Here is a 19,191-nt window from a genome sequence, read left to right on the forward strand (position 1 = left end):
ATTCACTCATAATGGTCATAAAAAATTTATCATAATAAGTTATCAATAAATTAAAATATAATATTAAACTATTAAATGATAGCTTTATGTTATTAAAATAATGTAGCATTAATGATATTAAAAAATAACAGTAAAATATATTTTATTACAATAGTTAAAATAATTATGATAATATTATAATCTTGTGCAAAGGGATTATTAGGAGCAAATCATCATACGGATTCTTTTTTCAAGTAATTAAGCTATTACAATGATATTTTTTCTTGATTTTAAAGAAACTGGTTGTAATAATGATATACTTCATTTTGTTAAAAAATTGTTGTTTGTGGTCCCCCCTCATCCCTCATAATATTGCGGAAAATTTTAAACTTAGGTACCTATTCTGCTAAAAAAATTTGGTGTATGCTACATAATATTTTTCAATGAAATTTTGCATGCTCATAAAAAATCAGTTTTCAAACTGGGCCCAATACATATTAAATAAAACTCAACATACCTTCGATATCAATTTTATATCTGAACTACAACGAAGTTTTTCAGAACAGTAAATTCAATAATAGTAGTGGTAACTGTAAAAAAACAAACACAAAAAATGAAGTTTAACTATTCTACTTTTTAAAAAATAAATATGTTGATATGAAATTCAAAAAAATAACACGACAAAATGCATTCTTACAACCAAGCGTTTGCGTAAGGTTTCATTTCCGTATTGTTATCGTTCCGATACGATATTGGGGAAAAAAGTGTCTTCGGAATGATTATGACAAAATATCGTTAAAAAAATTTTAACCGATAGTGTAATGAGTTTAAATCTCGGTATATAACGAGAATCTCGGTATAAATTTAGGCTTGTTTTTCTGCGTAGATTTTAACGATACAATATCGCTATATTACGAGAAATAACGATAACGTACCGATCTTCACGAATCCAGGTGGCAGGTACTGCTTTAGATATTTAAAATGATTCTTTTTACATCATTTTAAATTATAAACTGAAAAAAGTTAATAGCTTTTTAAGTTTTTAAAATTATCAAGTATGATTTAACATTGTTAGAGGCCTTCTCAATGACAGCCCCTTTAAGAAAGCAACATTTTCACGTTGGAATTGATGAGTATCATGACCCATACTGATGCTCAACAACCTAAAGAAAAAAAGAGGATTAGCACCAACTCTTCTAGGCGAAATTTAGCTTAAAAAATGTGTGTGTTTTTAGGACACTAAATATTTGTTGGGAAATAGCGCCATTGAGTTATTAAATGTATTATGTAGTAAATATTCTACGTAAATTTACATAACGCTGCAAATATCGAAATAAAGATACTGACGCCATCTGATGTGTGTTACGATAAATGGCAATATATGATGATATTTTTATATCAGTTCCGAATTTTGATATCTTACTTAAATAATACCAAATTTAATTATTATTACATTTGCCAAGTAAAATATAACACTAAAAGACAATTGCAAAACATAACCTTTTTTAATTTACTTTAAAAACACAACTCCTGGGCAAACATTTTTTTGTAATAAATAATAAATAAATAGCCAATTTTTGTGATTTTCACTGCAAAAAATGAGCTCGTTGTATGCTTGATCAAATCCACAGATGGTTCCTTTCTTCAGTGCTTTGCCTTTGTACAATAGATGGAGCAAATTTCAAACAGCATAAAAAATGTTGCTTGCTCCAGACCTCGGAAAACGCTCCTCTAGATTCTTGAGCAGTTTTCTGACAAAAAAATTAGCTGAAGCAGACAAAGTGAAACCACTAACGACTTGTCTGAGCCGGAATGTAAGTCCATAGAAATGGCCAATAATTCTTTCAATGGATGACACCTTATCAGCAGAAAATTCTTCAGAAATGTTTGCTATTTTCTCAAGAAAAAGTGCTAGTTTGTCCATGAGGTCAAATTCTTCTTCTGTTGGGATATTAGGCGCCATTTTTTGACGAACATCATTCGTGCCTCCGGGATTGTCACAAATTGAAAATAAAAATTCTTCTTATTTTCAGGATACTGTTCACCATCAATTAGAATGAGTTTTGATTAGAATGAATAACTTGAGGACCTACAGCTTTTCTTTGTTTTCCACTCCAGAATAGTCTATCAATGCCTTGCATTCCTTTTTGATGTATTAATCAGTCAAAGAACTTATGTGGCAGAAATTTGTTAAGGCTTTTCACCAAGCAATTGTGCTTCCCAAGTCAATCTAGTTGACAGTCTTCACCTCCTCCAAAGCTTTTGAGGAGGTGAAGACTGTCAACTAGATTGAGGAGATGGTCGGTACAAATCAAAGAGTCTGAAATGTGTTCGAATCTCCTTGTTGCTGGCTGCATGTTTGAAGCTGCATCATGAACACAAACAATTTGTTGGTCATCTACTTGGTCATATCCTACAATATTCACAACGTACCTGAAATATCAACAAAAAATACTTTGTATTGAAATAGTTAAATTATGACATGCATCCTTTAAAAATTAATAAAATACAAAAATTAACAAAATGCAAAAAGCAACATAAAGGCTACTTAGTCATCAAGTATTGCAGCAATTTTTAGCAAATTTTAGCTGTGTGTATTCCAGTAAAAGAAGCAACACCAAGAGAGAACATTTTAGGGTGGTAATCCTCACTGATGAAGTGCAGGGTGATTGCTTGATAAGGGTCGTTATTCCTGATGCTCTAAAGAGCTGAAGATAAAGCCATTCTAGATGTTTTGGAAACTTCTGTTGCCAAGATATGGTTACTACTTTCTTGACATCTTTGTATAGAATTGAGATCCTGAAGAACAATGTTAGTTGTCTCACACTAAATGAAGTAAAAAAATATATAATGCTGCATAAATTCAAAATAAATAAGCAATTAGCATTAACAAACAATTAAAACTTAATGAAACATTATTGCAAACGTTACTTACATAAAAAATCCTTCATTAGAATTTTAATGAAACATTTACAATAACGCTATTTATGTAAAAAACTTTCAAGCTTTCAGTTCACTAGCCAATAAATATTAACTAATAACTATAGTTGTAATACTGCTAGCATTACATAAATTTGTAGCATTATACTTTTTATTTTAATTTACTATTAACGTGGAAATGTAGTAGGGTGCTTTACAGCTGCTTTAGGACAAGCATGGCGCAAGAAGTCTTTGAAGCAATTCTGATCCCCCACACTGAATTGTAGGTTTAGTCTAACAAGCATCTTAACAATTTCAAGATGCCTGAACTCAACTGATCTGGCTCTTGAAGACGGTACTTTTTGGCAGTGTTATCCTTTGATGGAGATGTTAGCTTTCTTTTCTTAATAGTTCTGCCAAGAACAACAGGCCTCCTTCAACTTCATCTATCAACAATCAATCAACTTTAACTATCAACTTCATCTATCTTTAACTTCAACTCTATCAATTTCATATTGCTCAGTCTCATCCAAGGTCTGAAAAAATATAGTACAATATTAGTAGAAAAATTGTAAAATATCGGTAAATATTGGCTAATATCAGCATTTATTGTTAATGCATAATATTTACAAAAGAAATCGACCGGGCAAGTGGTAGAAAAACCACTTTCCCAAAATATTTTCTATCATTCTAACTACATATTATCTAAAAATTGTAATATCCTATAATTTATCTCTTTACTAACCCAAAACACACAAACTTTTCAAACATTTAGTTTCAAAAATTTTCCTTTAGTTATACTGAACCTTCCCCATCACTTCATAGGTTTTATCAGAGTCTTTCTTCTTAGCAGCTTCATTTTTAGTCAGCTCTTCAAACAATCTGGGATGGAGACTCAGAAAATGTGCACGCATTCCACATGTGTTTTGGTCTGTAACTTTTACTACAGTACTGCATTCACTGCATCTTGGCGCTGCTTTGGAGATTAGTTAGCTATTTTTATCCTTCTCTTCTGTTTCGCCGAGCATTTCATGGTTTCAGATCGGACCTTTAGGCTTTAGCATAAGAGTGTGTAAAAATTCAAAGATATTCTTTAATAAATAGAGTTGTTCTCCAAAAAACGATTTTTTTTCAAGAACTCAAATGAATGTGCTAGTCACATTGGAAGTTTTTCCCAGAATTTACACAAAAGTAGGAACAAACTTGATTTTTCTAATCATTAATGTGGCTTAAATTATTTTTCTTTTAACTTAACATCTTACAATAAACAAATTAAAATTTTATTTTATCAAATTGAAAAAGGTGTAAAAAGAATAATAAAAAAAAATTTTTCTTAGCAAGATCATTTTTGTTACCTAAAATGTTTAAGTAATACAAATACTTTTTGGTTTTTTATGTAAATATTTTGAAAAAGATCGGTCGATTAATCCGTTTAGATATCAAACATTAGTGACTTTTGTAATGATAGTTATTGAGAATTAACAAGAAAAAGTTTGATAAAATTGCAATATTTTTGTAATTTTTATATACTAACTTTATAAGCATTTTAATAATAACAAATTATCGATATTTCTCATTATTTCTTGGAAAGCAAAAGTTTTTAAAAAATTTAATGATAAGCGATATATTTGTTAAATAATAACGAGAATATCGTTTTAAACGGTATATCGTTATATAAAAAATTGCACTCGGAACTTTATACTGAAGCCGCTTCCATCATCAAATAATATTCCTATACCGATAGCGTTATCGGTATTATTCCGATATCTCGTCTGATGCCGATATACCGATAACGATACGCAGACGATTACTTACAACACATATGCGAAGCACACAATGATAAAATGGTCGCAGATTTTGTTATAAAATCGGTGCCGTATACAGACGGATACGCACATATCTACCTTAAGATTATGATTTGAGTAAAACTCACTTAAGATTTATGGTTTAAATGTGGAGTAATAAAATCTTCTTCAAGCTATTAGATGTGAACTTATTAGATGTAAAAGCTGACTTAGTTGATGGTTAATATGAGTTACATATATTAAATGTAGAGGTGAGACTTACGAGATCAGCTAACTGCGTTTTCGCGTTTAATTCGTTGAAATATAAATTAAATTTTACGCTAAATATAAAAAAAAATTAAAGTTAAAGTTCGATTTTTATCTGACTTTTGTTTGTGTAAAAAATAAAAGGTAATGGAATAAGTGATTGTTTTAATTGGTTTCTTAAATTTAAGTTTTTAATTAGAATCTTTTCGTTAAAAGTTGCTGAACATAAGGAATTTTATCACAAAACCTTTTCATTCGTTCTTTTTTTTCCATGAGAAAAATTCAGGGAAAGGTCACTGACAACTATAGGGAAAATCGATTTGATTAAATTTTCGGAATAATTGATACGATTTAAGTGAGGGAAATTTATTTTTCAATTAATATGTTAAAATTAATTGATTATCAAAATTTTTACGATTGATCATGTGTATGATCAATCGTAAAAATAATCTTTTAATTGTTACCTCACGAAATTAATTGCAAGTCTTTCCTCTAAGTTAATAAATTTATTTTAAGTAAAAAAAAAAATAAACAGAACTGTTTACTAAACAACATAAAATAGCCATTTTGTGCATAGAGATCCCTACCGTGAACAGCTGTTTTAAAGTATTTTTTACGGTACAAAATGCATGGAGTACACTTTAGGGAACAGAAAAATATTTCTTAAGAGACACTTTTGTCGAAAATAGGGACACTGTTGTCGGGAAATAGGGATAGTGGACCACTCCCAGAGTCCAGAAATTCAAACTTTGAAATCAGGTTACAATATCCGCCAGAGAAAATTGAATTTTCATATTTTGGGTAAAAATTGACAAGCGCCCAAAGCTAAAACCCACATAAGTCTAAACCCAAAAAAGCTGGAGAGCTGAAATTTGGTACAAAGTTAGCAATGGTATATACCTGTACTCACACAAAAAATCAATAAATTTCCTTGAGTGGTTCAAACTTTATCAAGTTTTAAATTTTAGGATTTTACTTTTTGAGTGAAAACTCTCTTGAAATGACTTGGTACTTATTGTTTGGTTATAATAGAACTTATGTCTTAATGTAAAGGTTAAAAAACTGTAGCTTCTTCAGTTAAAGTTCATATCAAAAGAGCATTTTCGCTTTTTCTTTTCAGTTTAATTTGAGAAACCGAAAAAGTCAACTCTGATCAAATGGCCGATTTCTTTATTTGACTTCTTCTGACTTCAACAATAAATTAATTCTCAACCGAAATAATTCTTACCCTTTTCCTTCAAATGTGTTTGCTGTTGTATTCAACAAGACAGCTCATCAGCTTTGTAGCATAATCTGGGTGGGTCTTTGTTCGTTTGAATCTTTGCCAATGAGAATCGAAATCCTGATGTGCAGCTTCAACAGCTTGCTCACTGAAAATGCCAAGTGGCATCTTTTGACGGCTGACAAAGTCCTTTACATGAAAAAACATTGTATGGACTTTTGGTGTGATGCTGCCATGCTGCAAGGCCAACTATGAACTTTGGAGTTGGTCAATTTTTTGGCCATAGTCTTCTTCAAGCTGAGTGCCAAAGCAGGCCTTGATGACGGAGTTGAACTTTCTAAAAGTTTCAATAAAGCCAAAAACCTGGAATGCAGCATCATTTTCGGCCAAGCTCTGAAGTGTATCAACATTGTTCAAGAGCTTCCGGCACTCATTTCCTTCAAACTGGCCACCGTGGTACTCACTCATTTGGATGTGGAGAAAAGCTGGCCAACGATCGGCATTTTGCCAAACCTCCTTCATAGCTTTGAAAAGATGGTTGACAATTCCAAGTAAGAGGTGCAGCTCCATTGGAGGCAGGACATCAATGATGAGAGTTTCTTCAGAGCCTTGGACAATGGGATCATGGATGACATTTCCAAAGAATTTTGCTTTGGAGAGGTCAGATCTGGAATTTTCAAATGCTTTCAGATTAGCCCTAAGAGAACCAAAGCTTCTGAGAGTGCCAGAGTTGCTGAGATTTTTTGAGTCAACATCACACCACACACAAGGATGTGATGAGGAGTGTGCTTGCAGCCCAAACAAGATGTTGGCCGACTTCATGTCAGTGGAGATAAAATATTTGATCGAATTGGCATTGACAAGTGACCAAAGTTGTTTGACGTTTAAATAGTTTTCCGGAAGATCTTCAGCAACAGCTGCGATGATTTGTCGCTTCACACTGGTGTCCTTGGCGATCCTTTGTGTCAAAAAACGTTTTTGTGGAGGACTTTCGCTGCACTCATCCACAGGGGTGACTTCTGATACTCCAAGGCAAATTTTGAGAAATCTTTTCCCGCCATCCACACCAATCTTCACGATGTGATTTGCAGTGACATTCCTAGATTGCAAAACTTGCATCAGGAGATCTGACATGCTTTTGCCATGCACCACAGTACAATTTTCTTGTTGACCTCTTGGAGATGTAGAAGAGATTTTTGAGCATATGAAGAAATCCTCTAATTTCCGACCAAGGGCTTGAAAGTTTACACAGAAGTTAGGTTCAACCATCTTTGAATTTGTGACCTGTGAAACAATATTTAAAGCGTAAAAGTAAATGCATGCAGGCAAAACATTTCAATTGCACCAAAATACTAACTTCCCGGTAAGGCCTCCTTTGAATAACTAGCTATATTAGGCTTGTTTGTTAACTATATTAAGTAGGAAATTTTTGCCTATTTAATTAATCATTATTTCACCTGGTTCACAGTTTGGACAAGCTTCTTCATTCCCAAGTTTGAGAGTCCTGTATTTAGTTGTAGGTTGACAAGATCGTTTGTCTTCAGAGCTGGCACAAAAGATTGTGACTTGTCACTTGGACCTGTAGAAAAATAAAAAATAATTGATGTTGCATCAACATCATTGCCTCATTATAGAATAGTAGGCTCATTGACCAAAAAATTGCTACTTTTTTATCTATATATTGGCTTTAGGGCTTTTAATTATTTATCACCTAAATCTTGTTTGACTAACTTTCAATAGAGACTCATAAACCACTTGGATGGAGTTAACAAGTAGATCTTTTACCTGGGGTAACTGGAGCTGGATGTCCACCAGTTTCTCTTGAAAGCCGAATGGTCCCACGAGGTGAAGACTCTTTGTTGGAGACAACATTGGAAGCTATATGCTCTGCAACCTGAGGATCTTGTGCTGCAAGGCTCCTCATATTCTCTCTGAACGTGGACTGAGTGCATTTGTGGGGCAAACCCCGTCCAAGTGGGCTTAAGCAGGTTGAACATCGAACAGCCTGAGAATTTCCTTCTTTTTTTTCTTCTAAAAACATTTAAGTGCAAAGAATTTTTTATTTAAACATAGTCATGTAATGTTATGTAATGAAGTAAAATGCACAACATTACATTGTCCATACATTCTACTTTTAAGGGATAACAATAAATAAGATTACTAGAAATTGTAATAGCACTTGTTATAGTTGCAATGAGTGATTTAAATGAAAATCTTACCTGCTTCTGCAAGAGGGCTCTTCTCATTATTCTTCAACCGAGCTATTCTGTAAATAAAACATGTGCACTCTTGCCCACGAGTTTCTGGTTTGATTTCAATACTTTTGAAGTCAAACAGTTGTGGCAGAGCAGCATCTTTCCCCTCATCTTTCCTCTTGAATGTTGTGCGACAGGCTTCACAAAGGCCTTGAGGGACTCGTCCATCAGAAAAATCAAAGATGGTTTGATATATTTTTGAAATTCTATCAGCTTGGTAGGCACTGATTTGACGAGTTGCCTTTTTCATGCATGTCAAGCAGACCACTTTCCGGTTTTCTTCATGGTTTCTAGCTTTATATGCCATTGTGATAGATAACCTGTCAAAAAAGTTTTATGTGAAGTATAGGTTCAAATTATTGATTGTTAAGCTTTAACTTAATTTTATTTTTACTAACAAAGAATTTTCGCTTACCTTCAAAGTTTTAATGCTTTTTCACTTGTAGCTTGAGCTAAAATGATGAGTTTTCCCGAAAAAATGAGATAGTTTTCTTGCACTGATGAAAACATGTGATATCAAAAATATTTGCTTTGCATTGTTTACACACATATGCAAATATATAAATTTTATGGATAATTGATAAACCTTTAAAATATCTATGTACATCAAAGTTTACAATAAAATGGATTTTAAAATCTAGTATATATAAACTGATAGGTTTTTAATTGAATATCACTTCATATGACACCTTTTGTGTAAGCTTTTTTGTGAGAAATTTTGTTATAAAGATTTTCTTAAAATTCAAAACTTAACAAAATTTGAACCACTCAAGGAAATTTATTGAATTTTTGTGTGAGTGCAGAAATATACCACTGCTAACTTTGTACCAAATTTCAGCTCTCCAGCTTTATTGGTTTTAGACTTATGTGGGTTTTAGCTTTGGGCGCTAGTCAGTTTTTACCCAAAATATGAAAATTCAATTTTCTCTGGCGGATATTGTAACCTGATTTCAAAGTTTGAATTTCTGGACTCTGGGAGTGGTCCACTATCATCCCATATGGGTCTCATTCTCGGGTCAGCTCGAAGGTCAATATCCCTATTTTCGACGACAGTGGAGAATAAAGGTAGAGAAAAAATTTTTTTTCAAACTTTATTTAATATCCCTAAAGATGTATAAAAACACTTAGCAAAACAAACCTAACTGCGTTTATTCATGCATAAAAAGGTTTAGGAAAATAACGGAATAACTCAGTTAAAAAAGAGCAGAAACGTTCTTTAAAAGGAGTCCATAAGAATGTTAGTTAAAAGGATTTGATATTTTTCAAAGAAAAATATGAATAAGAACTGAACCCTTTATTGTTAAGTCAGATTTTTAGAACGTTAAAAAACATTTGTATTTCATTCTAGAAATCTATGGAAACGACAGTAATAATTATATTTTTGTTTGTCATACCTGACGCTGGAGCTGACTTTTTTTTTTTTTTCTTTTTTATAGAAAATACTAATATTGCTCCATATCCAGGTGATCCCCAATAAGCTTATTAAGAATTGGTGTTTTATCTATTGATTGTAAATTGTAATTGCTAATCATTTTAAAATCTTTTTGTATAGGATTTTGTTAATTTTTTAATTTATAATATGTGATATGTATATGTTTGCCTATTGTATGTCGCTGAATTTTTTTTAACTTATGGTTGTTTTAGCCTTGCTCCTATGTTATTACGAATAGAAATTTTTATCGATTGCATCTCAGTAATATAACTTTTGGTACAAGTGTGCACATTTGAGCACGTTTTTTTTTTTTCTTCTCTCGATGTTCCCTCGATCATGAATCTTTAAACTCTGTATTCATAAGATATTTTTTCGAGATCAAAAGTTTCTTTAGTGAAAGAGTTATATTTGAAGGATGGCACACTATAGACTATTAGAGCTATTTGATTAACACTGAACTAACCAAATAGAGATTCCTTTTCACTAGAAAGAAAGAGCTATGATTTTCGAATTTCTGGTGTTTTTTTTATTCAGGTTCATATTTTTCGATCATATTTACGGTCGATGAAATACTGAATGGAATTTCATGTAATGGGTTAAGATTATATTGATTTTTTGGTCATTATGTCTATTTTCGGATATTTTCTGCAATTTCATTAATAGATCTTCCAAGGCTTTCATATTGACGATGATCTTTCGTGTTTATGGGGTTAATGTTATAAAACTTCTTCCTTCGTAACAAAAAGTATTACTACTTTCGTTTTCATAACTTCACCCCTGGTATATTCATTTTTGATACGAAGCTTTTTTGGTTCCACAAAACTTCTGTACTATAAAAGTTTCGAAAATTTGGAGAAACCTTCGTAACTACGGAATTTACCCGAAAAAACAACTAAATCAAGATTATCATTTTCTTGATTTTTTTGACACTTGATGATTGACATTTGATGACATCATGATGATTGACATTTTCTTTCATTTAAAAGGAAAGTTACTTTGTTTTCAAAGTCAACTTTTCACAAATAAGAAATGCAAATTTGTTTTTAAAGTAATTTTTTAGTTTTCAAGTCTTGTAAAAAACTAGTTTTTATAATTGGAATTGATTAATGACTGTTAATGACTGTTAAGAGTGATTTAGTTGTCTTCACTGGACCGAAACTGGTTTTTTATCATTAATTAGATCATTTGTGGACATATTACAACTGTCTTCTACAAGCTTAGGTAACATAATGATTATGATGATGATGATGATGATGATGATGATGATGATGATGATGATGATGATGATGATGATGATGATGATGATGTTGAGGATGATGATGATGAGGATGATGAGGATGATGAGGATGATGAGGACGATAAGGATGATAATGATGATGATGATGATGATGATGATGATGATGATGATGATGATGATGATGAGGATGATGAGGATGATGATGAGGATGATGATGAGGATGAAGATGATAAGATAATGATGATGAGATGATGATGATGATGATGATGATGATGATGATGATGATGATGATGATGATGATGATGATAATAAAGATGATGGTGATGATGATGATGATGATGATGATGATGATGATGATGATGATTATAAAGATGATGGTGATGATGATAATGATGATGATGAAGATGATGGCAATGATGAAGATAGTGATGATTATGATGGCGATGGTTACGATGATAATGATGATAGTGATGATTGCAATCATGGCAATTATGAAGATGATGATATGATGATAATGTGATGGTGATGATGATGAGGAGGAGGAGGATTGTTGTAAGACACTTGTTTTATTTTTCTAAGAACTTTTATCACCTAAGGTACTTTATACTATATGGATGTTACATGTCAATCTCATAGCAAAATAAATCTCATAAAAATGATTGGTTTTCTTATACTGCTGTCTGTGTTTGGTAATGTTTACAATGCTGCAAGTTGTGGTCAAACAAGCTTCAATAGTTCATCAGGTTTTATAAGTAGCACACAACTTAAAAATGGAAGCTGCATATACAAAATAGATGTTTCAAAAAGTATAAGATGGATTCTTCTAACTTGGTCTTACTTTGAATTTGATGCAACAATGCCAAACTGTAGTGACGGAGATTATGTGGAAGTTTACACTGGGTATGATTGGACTCTTTTTTTTGTGATCTATAACTTAAATAGTAGAATCAATATTTTTCTTACAAATAAATACCCTCAATATTCAAACCAATAAAGGGCTGAATTTTTTTTACAAATTTAAACAAATCTATTCTAATCTCTAAAATTGTTTGATATTAAATATCTGCTTTTAATATTATTTGTCTTTTTATGAAATAATTTGTTTAGTTAATTTTAAAGAGGATTTAAGGATGTTTAGGACATGAAATGCCATAGTTGACATAGGTTTCCTTTCTTGTAGGTGTTCATTGAGTTCCTCTTCTGTTTCTCGGTTCTGCACTCGCAATATGAAGCATTTGCCTCATGCAATAGTAGCATATGATGGCTGTATGGAGATTCATGTTAGAAACGTTAGAAGTAGTGTTTCAAGTTCGTTCTCTGCAAGCTATAAAACATTCTCAATATCTGAACCTGTTCCCCCAAGTTTTTATTCAGGATGTCAAAGGTATTTATATTTGCATTGGCTGTTCAAACTTTTAAAAGTCAATATTTTATCGCAATAAGTAATCAGTTTTTAAAATGACTTTGTGTTTTTGTATTGAAAAATATGATAGTGTTTCTGTTCTGTTAGTAGTTCTGCATATGTCAGCAGCCAAGTTGGAGTTATATCCAGTTATAAATGGCCTCTTACTCTTGATACAAAAGCATTTTTAGATTGCGAATGGGACATATATGCTGGTTCTATCAATGAAGTCATCAAACTAAACTTCATGGATATGGATATTGGGTCATCCTGTTCTTTCTTTAAAGTTCTTGTTTAAGGTAATTTTCTTTTTTTTTTTCTTTGGAACAATTGAATATATTTTAATATTATTTTGATATTTTATTTACAACTGTTTTTTTATTAGCTCTGTTTTGCTAGGTCTATTTTTTTTTTGTTATTTAATAATTAATAAATAATAATTATTATAATATATAAATAATATTATTTATTTTGTCATTATATTATGCAATGTGATCTCTTTTGTACATATTCTTTTAGGCAAAAAATCTGGAAAGGCTTCCACAATGCAAAAAATTCAGTATTGTCGAAAAGGATCTTTTTCTCAGAAAATAAATTATAACGAGTTAGATATTGACTTTGATACATATATCTCGTTATCTAATCGAGGTTTTGTTATTGGTTATGTCACATATAATGATGGTAAGTTGCAATTATATTTTTAGTGTGAAGTTATTTGCAAGTTATCAATGAGTTGATATATTTTTTGATGCTTTTACTAATTCTATGTTATTTTTTCTATACCAGATACTGTTAAAGCTGCCATTGAAGTCTAAGTTGCAATTAACTTTGTTTACAATGGAAAAAAGTTTCATTTTTTTTAGCTACAAGTGTTACAACTTGGAAGTTTATTGTGGGTGGTGTAGTTGCTTCACTCTTTGCAATTGCTTTTGTTGCAATATGTTGTTTTCGCTCTTATAAACGATAAACGAAGTTTATATAAACTTCGTTTATAAATTATAAACGAAGACAAGCTGTTTTTATTCAAGCAAGTGTACGGCATACAGGTGCACATTATGGTACAATATCACCAGGATCTTTAGATTCTCATCCAAAAGCTCAAAAAGTAGATAAGTATCCTCAGCAACCTGGTTACCCTCAGCAACCTGGTAATCATCAGCAACCTGGTTACCCTCAGCAACCTGGTTACCCTCAGCAACCTGGTTACCATCAGCAACCTGGTTACCCTCATCAGCCTGGTTACCCTCAGCAGCCTGGTTACCCTCAGCAACCTGGTTACCCTCAACAATATCCTAGTTATCCACAGCAAGCGGCTTATCCAATGCTAACTTAATATCAAGTTAAGCAAGGTTACTCTCCTGGTCCTTTTCAACCCATGCCAGGTATTATTTTGATTAAATGAGAGCTCCTTATGTCTATGATTGGAGTAAACCTCCCTTAAGATTTTAAGTTTAGAGAAGTATATTCTTGTTCAAATTATTAAATATGAACTTATTAGATGTAAAAGGTGACTTAGTTGATGATAACAATGAGTTACATTAATTTAATATAGATGTGAGATTTACAAAATCAATTAGTTATGTTTTCGCGTTTAATTCAATGAAATATAAATTAAGTTTGTTTTTATCCAAAACTAAAAAAAAAAAAAAAAAAAAATTAAAGATAAAGTTCGATTATTTGACTTTTGTTTCCGTAAAAAATAATAAGTAATGGAATAAATGATTGTATTAATTGGTTTCTCAAAGTTGAGTTGTTAATTAAGATCTTTTCGTTAAAAACTACTCATTAAACTCGGAACTTAAGGAATTTTGTCACAAAACTTTTCATTGGTTCTTTTTTTTTTCCATGAGAAAAATTCAGGGAAAAGTCTTGTAGCTATAGGGAAAACCGTTCGGCTGCAAATAATTACTTCTTGGGAAATTTGCGTCAAAATTTATTTAAAATAAAACTGACTTACTTTCATTCATTCATTTAGCATCAGCCTAAGTTGTCATGATGGGCAGGTCGCCGATATGGAGGTGGTTTGGTTCATGACAAATATATTTCATACACTCTGCTGTTATAATTTAATTCTTATTTGAAACATTTCTTTTTTTTTTTTAACAAAACTTTCGTAACTTCTGATAATGACTGTCACGGTTATCATAGATCATGATGATGCCAACCTAGTTGACCCAAGGATGCCACTTTTATATGGTAGTAGCGTACACATCAAGGTACCCTGTGATGCAAATCTGAAAATCATTTAATTTTGTCCGCGGCAAACAATTTGAAATTTCAAATTGAGTGAACTTTTGACTTCATTGTGCGCCATATATATATATATATATATATATATATATATATATATATATATATATATATATATATATATATATATATATATATATATATATATAAACTTCAGTGTCCTGCCAATACAACATAAATATATTTATATTAGATTAGAAGGAGACTGGAAGGTGGTGACAGAAAATAGAAAGGTGTGAAAATATGAACTATCCAAATTAGACCAAATAGACCAAATAGACTGAGGATTAAGCCCTCTTGCAGAAGATTATGCAATGCTTATTGCAAAAGAGTCCATCATTATCCAAACTGACAAAATACGGCTTTTTTATGAGTAACAGATAATGATAAACAGAAAATGAATATCATAAAAGACAATAATTTAACTTACGTTTTTTAGGTGGAGGAGATGCTGCAATACTTTGCATTTCTAGGTATTCTATTGTATAAAAACTAGTAACATTAGAAATAGCCCCATGTAATAGAACCAAGTAACTTATTTAAATATGATATTATGAAAGAATAGTTACGAGCAGATGCCCTTCCTGAAATTAACCTGTTTTGCAGATCAGAATAATTCAAAAATAAGGTTTGTTGTTCCCTATGGAGGGAAACTGTTTCTTTTTTCCTCTATTTACATTTTTTCCATAATATGAGGTATACGAATAAAAGATAGAAAAGATAAGAATTTTTTTTACAGACTGACAAGCTAAATCAAAAACAAGTCTGGGTGTCCTTTATGTAAAACACTTTCTCTCCGTTGGGAAAACATAATTCTACTTTTATTATGTAAAGAAAAGGATTTAAAATACTCACTCCGCATAAATGAATTTAACAAGTTTGTTAACGTTTTAGTTTAACTTCGTTTTTTCCATAAATAATAATTGTCTCTTACCAACTTTGTCCCTTCCTGTTTTTGTAATTGGCACAATCTCATTATCATCTATTATAAGATTAAAAAAATATATAGAATGATTATCTTTAAAATTGATAAAAATGACAACAAAGTAACAAGTATTTACAGATCAATATCATTTTTAATCTACCAAAAAACTTACCCCATCCCCATTTTGTCGTTTCCAAATAGCTCGAGTATAACTAAAATCTTCACTCATTTTATACTCTAAAAAAAAAATTTTACGATAAAATAAATGTTGATACCGAACTTAAAAAATGTAGCTGGAACCATATAGAATTAGTAACACGTAAGAAATGCATCTACAAATACACTATTGGAAACATTTCAAAAACATCAAATGTTAGATGATACTGACACAACAAAAACCAGCTGGATACACATGGAAAATAGATCTTATAGCAGTGTGACCAGAAGAAAAAATATTTAAAAAAAGCATAAATTTATTTGAAAAAGCACCAATTTACAAATTTACATGTATTTATTTAATTTAAACTAGATGAATAACAGGATATATTACAAAGCCACTCCTGAACGGTAAACAAACACATTTTCGTAGTTCATTTTTATGAAAAGTGAGTTTAGAAAAATCTTGATTTTTTTCTAGGAAGTAAATTCCTAACAATTTAGAGTCAATTGGACGATTAAAAAATGACTTTAAGCAGCTCTTTTTATAAACATCACAATCGTAAGTGTTATTATTATTATTTAAAAATCTAATAAAAACAATTTTCCCATCTTTATTAAAAAAGCAATTATCTCTGCTGCTTAAAGTAACTTTCTCTGTATTGGTTTTTATATTGCTCTCATAATTAATTTCTTCACTGATGACTCGATATTTCGTTCAAGGAGCAATTGAAATTTTCTACGTCATATATGCAATAAATTATGAATGTTATACACAGTAAATGTTTTACCAAAAATGTCTTTACAATTGTTCACAAAATACTTTAGCAATTCCTTACAGTAAGGTAAAAGGCTTTTACGCAGGTCACTATCTGGATGCCACGGTTATCATGAAATCCAATATTGCCAACCTAGCTGACCCAAGAATGCCACTTATATGGGGTGATAGTGTACACATCCCAGGGTCACCTGATGCAAATTTTAAAATCTTTTAGGTACGTCTGCGGGAAAAAAATGACTTTGAAGTTACAAAAATGGAAAAAATTTACCTTCATTTTTGACATAGAAAAACTGCTGTAAAATCCATACCATTTGTCATAGACCAATAAAATTTGGAGGCGATGTAGCCTATGTCAATACCAAGATTTGGGTAAAGTTTTATCCCAATCCTTGCAGTATAACAAAAGTTATGGTAGTTTTAGTGTTGATTTTTTGTTGATTTTTTCACTTACAGTGCAAAACTTTTCTGATTATGGCCTATTACAAGCTCCCAGGCCATAATGTGGGTAACACATGTGCTCCAGTTGAATATACCAATAACATTATAAAATAAGAATTTTCATGTTCTTACCAAAATTTTATGTTTTGGGGGTTAAAACTGTTGTTCTTGATTGAGCTCTATTTACAGCATATGCACCTTTTTCTATAAAAAACTTTATATGACAGTGCTATTAGTGCCCCATAAACATTCTTTTAACTAAACCACTACCTTAGAAGTTAGTTGATTTTTTGAAACTTTGTGTTTGCATTTGCTTCAAAGGTTTGACTGAATAAAGCAAAACAGAATATGCTAAAGCACTAAATATAAAACAAGTATATTTAGACAAAAATTTAGTCATCCTAACTTTCATGCTAAACATTGATGCTTGATTCAAATATGACCAAGTCTGCATTTCAGCTAAACAAGAATACCACATTTGCAAACATGTAAACTGCATCCTCCTTATAACAATGTAATATCATCAAAACATTTGTGCTGCTCTAACGATATGAATGTTACTAATTATACTGCCAACATACCTCTTCAAAGTTTATGTGACCGTATTTATGCTAAATATATTATGATAAACACTTAGTCAAGTTCAAAAAAGTGTTATATGTATGATAAAACAGTATGACTTGATGACTTGATAATCTTATAAAACGAGCATTGATACATCCATTGGCCAAAATATACACAGCTAAATGGTGACAAATAAATACACATTCAATACTATTCCATTATCAAATAAAATTATATTCATATAAATATTTAGAATATTTATTCAAGTAATTACTACTTCATAAGCAGTTAAAAAACGCATTTTTTATGAAATTTTTAAGTGATACTGATGAACAAAAATTTACTTTTACGATTTTTTTTATCAATCCCTTATAAATATGTTCACTCATCTATAAATAGCACATCAACTTTTATTTGAACAAATTCAAAGATATATTGTGACTGAGACTGAGATTTTCACGCTATGCATAAGCCAAGTCAAAGCACGCTTTAAATAGCAAATCAATATTTTGGTCTATAAAATGAAAACGACATATGTAGCAATTAAACAATTATAATAAAAATTGTTGGTATTACAGAATAGAACACTCATGTAACCATTATTTTGAAAATAGTGACAAAATATCACAGTAATCGGTAACGTTTTGAGGTATAACCCACCCAACATAAGACGACTTTAAGACGTGTGTAACTTGTCTTTAACTTGTCTAGACGTCTACAACTAGTTAAAGACGTGTTTAAGACGGCTTTTCAACACCTCACTAAGACATCTTCCAACAACCAGTTTAAGATGTCCTTAAGACATCTTAACAAGACGTCTTTCAGAATAACCAGTTTAAGACATCCGTTAGACATCTTGACAAGACGTCTGTCGGAACAACAAGTTTAAGACGTCCTTAAGACATCTTAATAAGACGTCTCTTGGAATAACCAGTTTAAGACTTCTTTCGGAATAACCAGTTTAAGATGTCTTTCAGAATAACCAGTTTAAGACATCCGTGAGACATCTTGACAAGACGTCTGTCGGAACAACAAGTTTAAGACGTCCTTAAGACATCTTAATAAGACGTCTCTCGGAATAACCAGTTTAAGACTTCTTTCGGAATAACCAGTTTAAGATGTCTTTCAGAATAACCAGTTTAAGACATCCGTGAGACATCTTAACAAGACGTCTGTCGGAACAACAAGTTTATGACGTTCGCAAGCTTTCTTAACATGACGTCTGTCGGAACAACCAGTTTAAGATGTCCTTAAGACATCTTAACAAGACGTCTTTTGGAGTAAACAGCTTAAGATGTCTTCAATCGTGGAAGTATTAGAGATGGACGTGCAACATTTTTGTTTTTTTGCAAACCATGCAAGTTGTGCATTCTTAAAAATCTATTGTTTTAAACAATAGAAATTCAATTCTCTTAAAGTCTGTCGGATTCGTCGAAAATTTTTGGGCTCGCCCAACCAGTCATTTCAACTTGCTTTTACTTATTAAAAATAACAGCAATAGAACCAAGTTTTAAGCTTAACTTTATATAGCAAGGCATTCTTAATATTTTAAGAAATAACGCGGATGATGAAAAGAAATT

At 31.4% G+C, this 19,191-nt stretch overlaps 2 protein-coding genes across 5 annotated transcripts in view; one reads left to right on the plus strand and one right to left on the minus strand.

Moving 5' to 3' along the window:
- Nucleotides 1-9,240, minus strand: part of LOC149892513 (uncharacterized) — a 46,062-nt gene extending 36,822 nt beyond the window's left edge. For 2 of the 3 annotated variants that reach the window (XM_090077254.1, XM_090077253.1), the window contains exon 1: nucleotides 6,178-6,417. The gene's annotated coding sequence lies outside the window, so the exon portion shown is untranslated. Of the gene's footprint in view, nucleotides 1-6,177; nucleotides 7,456-7,628; nucleotides 7,751-7,956; nucleotides 8,203-8,390 lie in introns of those variants that run through there. The other variant, XR_016449454.1, reaches the window with a different exon arrangement.
- LOC149892516 (uncharacterized) overlaps nucleotides 1-13,925 on the plus strand; it is a 30,693-nt gene extending 16,768 nt beyond the window's left edge. The window contains exons 2-6 of one of the 2 annotated variants that reach the window (XM_090077259.1): nucleotides 11,039-11,995; nucleotides 12,276-12,479; nucleotides 12,606-12,796; nucleotides 13,017-13,178; nucleotides 13,361-13,925. In XM_090077259.1, coding sequence (XP_089933385.1) covers nucleotides 11,706-11,995; nucleotides 12,276-12,479; nucleotides 12,606-12,795 — 684 coding nt within the window. In that variant the 5' untranslated portion in view covers nucleotides 11,039-11,705 and the 3' untranslated portion in view covers nucleotide 12,796; nucleotides 13,017-13,178; nucleotides 13,361-13,925. Of the gene's footprint in view, nucleotides 1-9,702; nucleotides 11,996-12,275; nucleotides 12,480-12,605; nucleotides 12,797-13,016; nucleotides 13,179-13,360 lie in introns of those variants that run through there. The other variant, XM_090077260.1, reaches the window with a different exon arrangement.
- Nucleotides 13,926-19,191: the final 5,266 nt, after the last annotated feature.

The sequence above is a fragment of the Hydra viridissima genome, unplaced genomic scaffold, assembly GCF_058129835.1.
Source record: "Hydra viridissima isolate aposymbiotic clone 2 unplaced genomic scaffold, HvirCarnegie_v1 scaffold_2, whole genome shotgun sequence".
Lineage (NCBI taxonomy): Eukaryota > Metazoa > Cnidaria > Hydrozoa > Anthoathecata > Hydridae > Hydra > Hydra viridissima.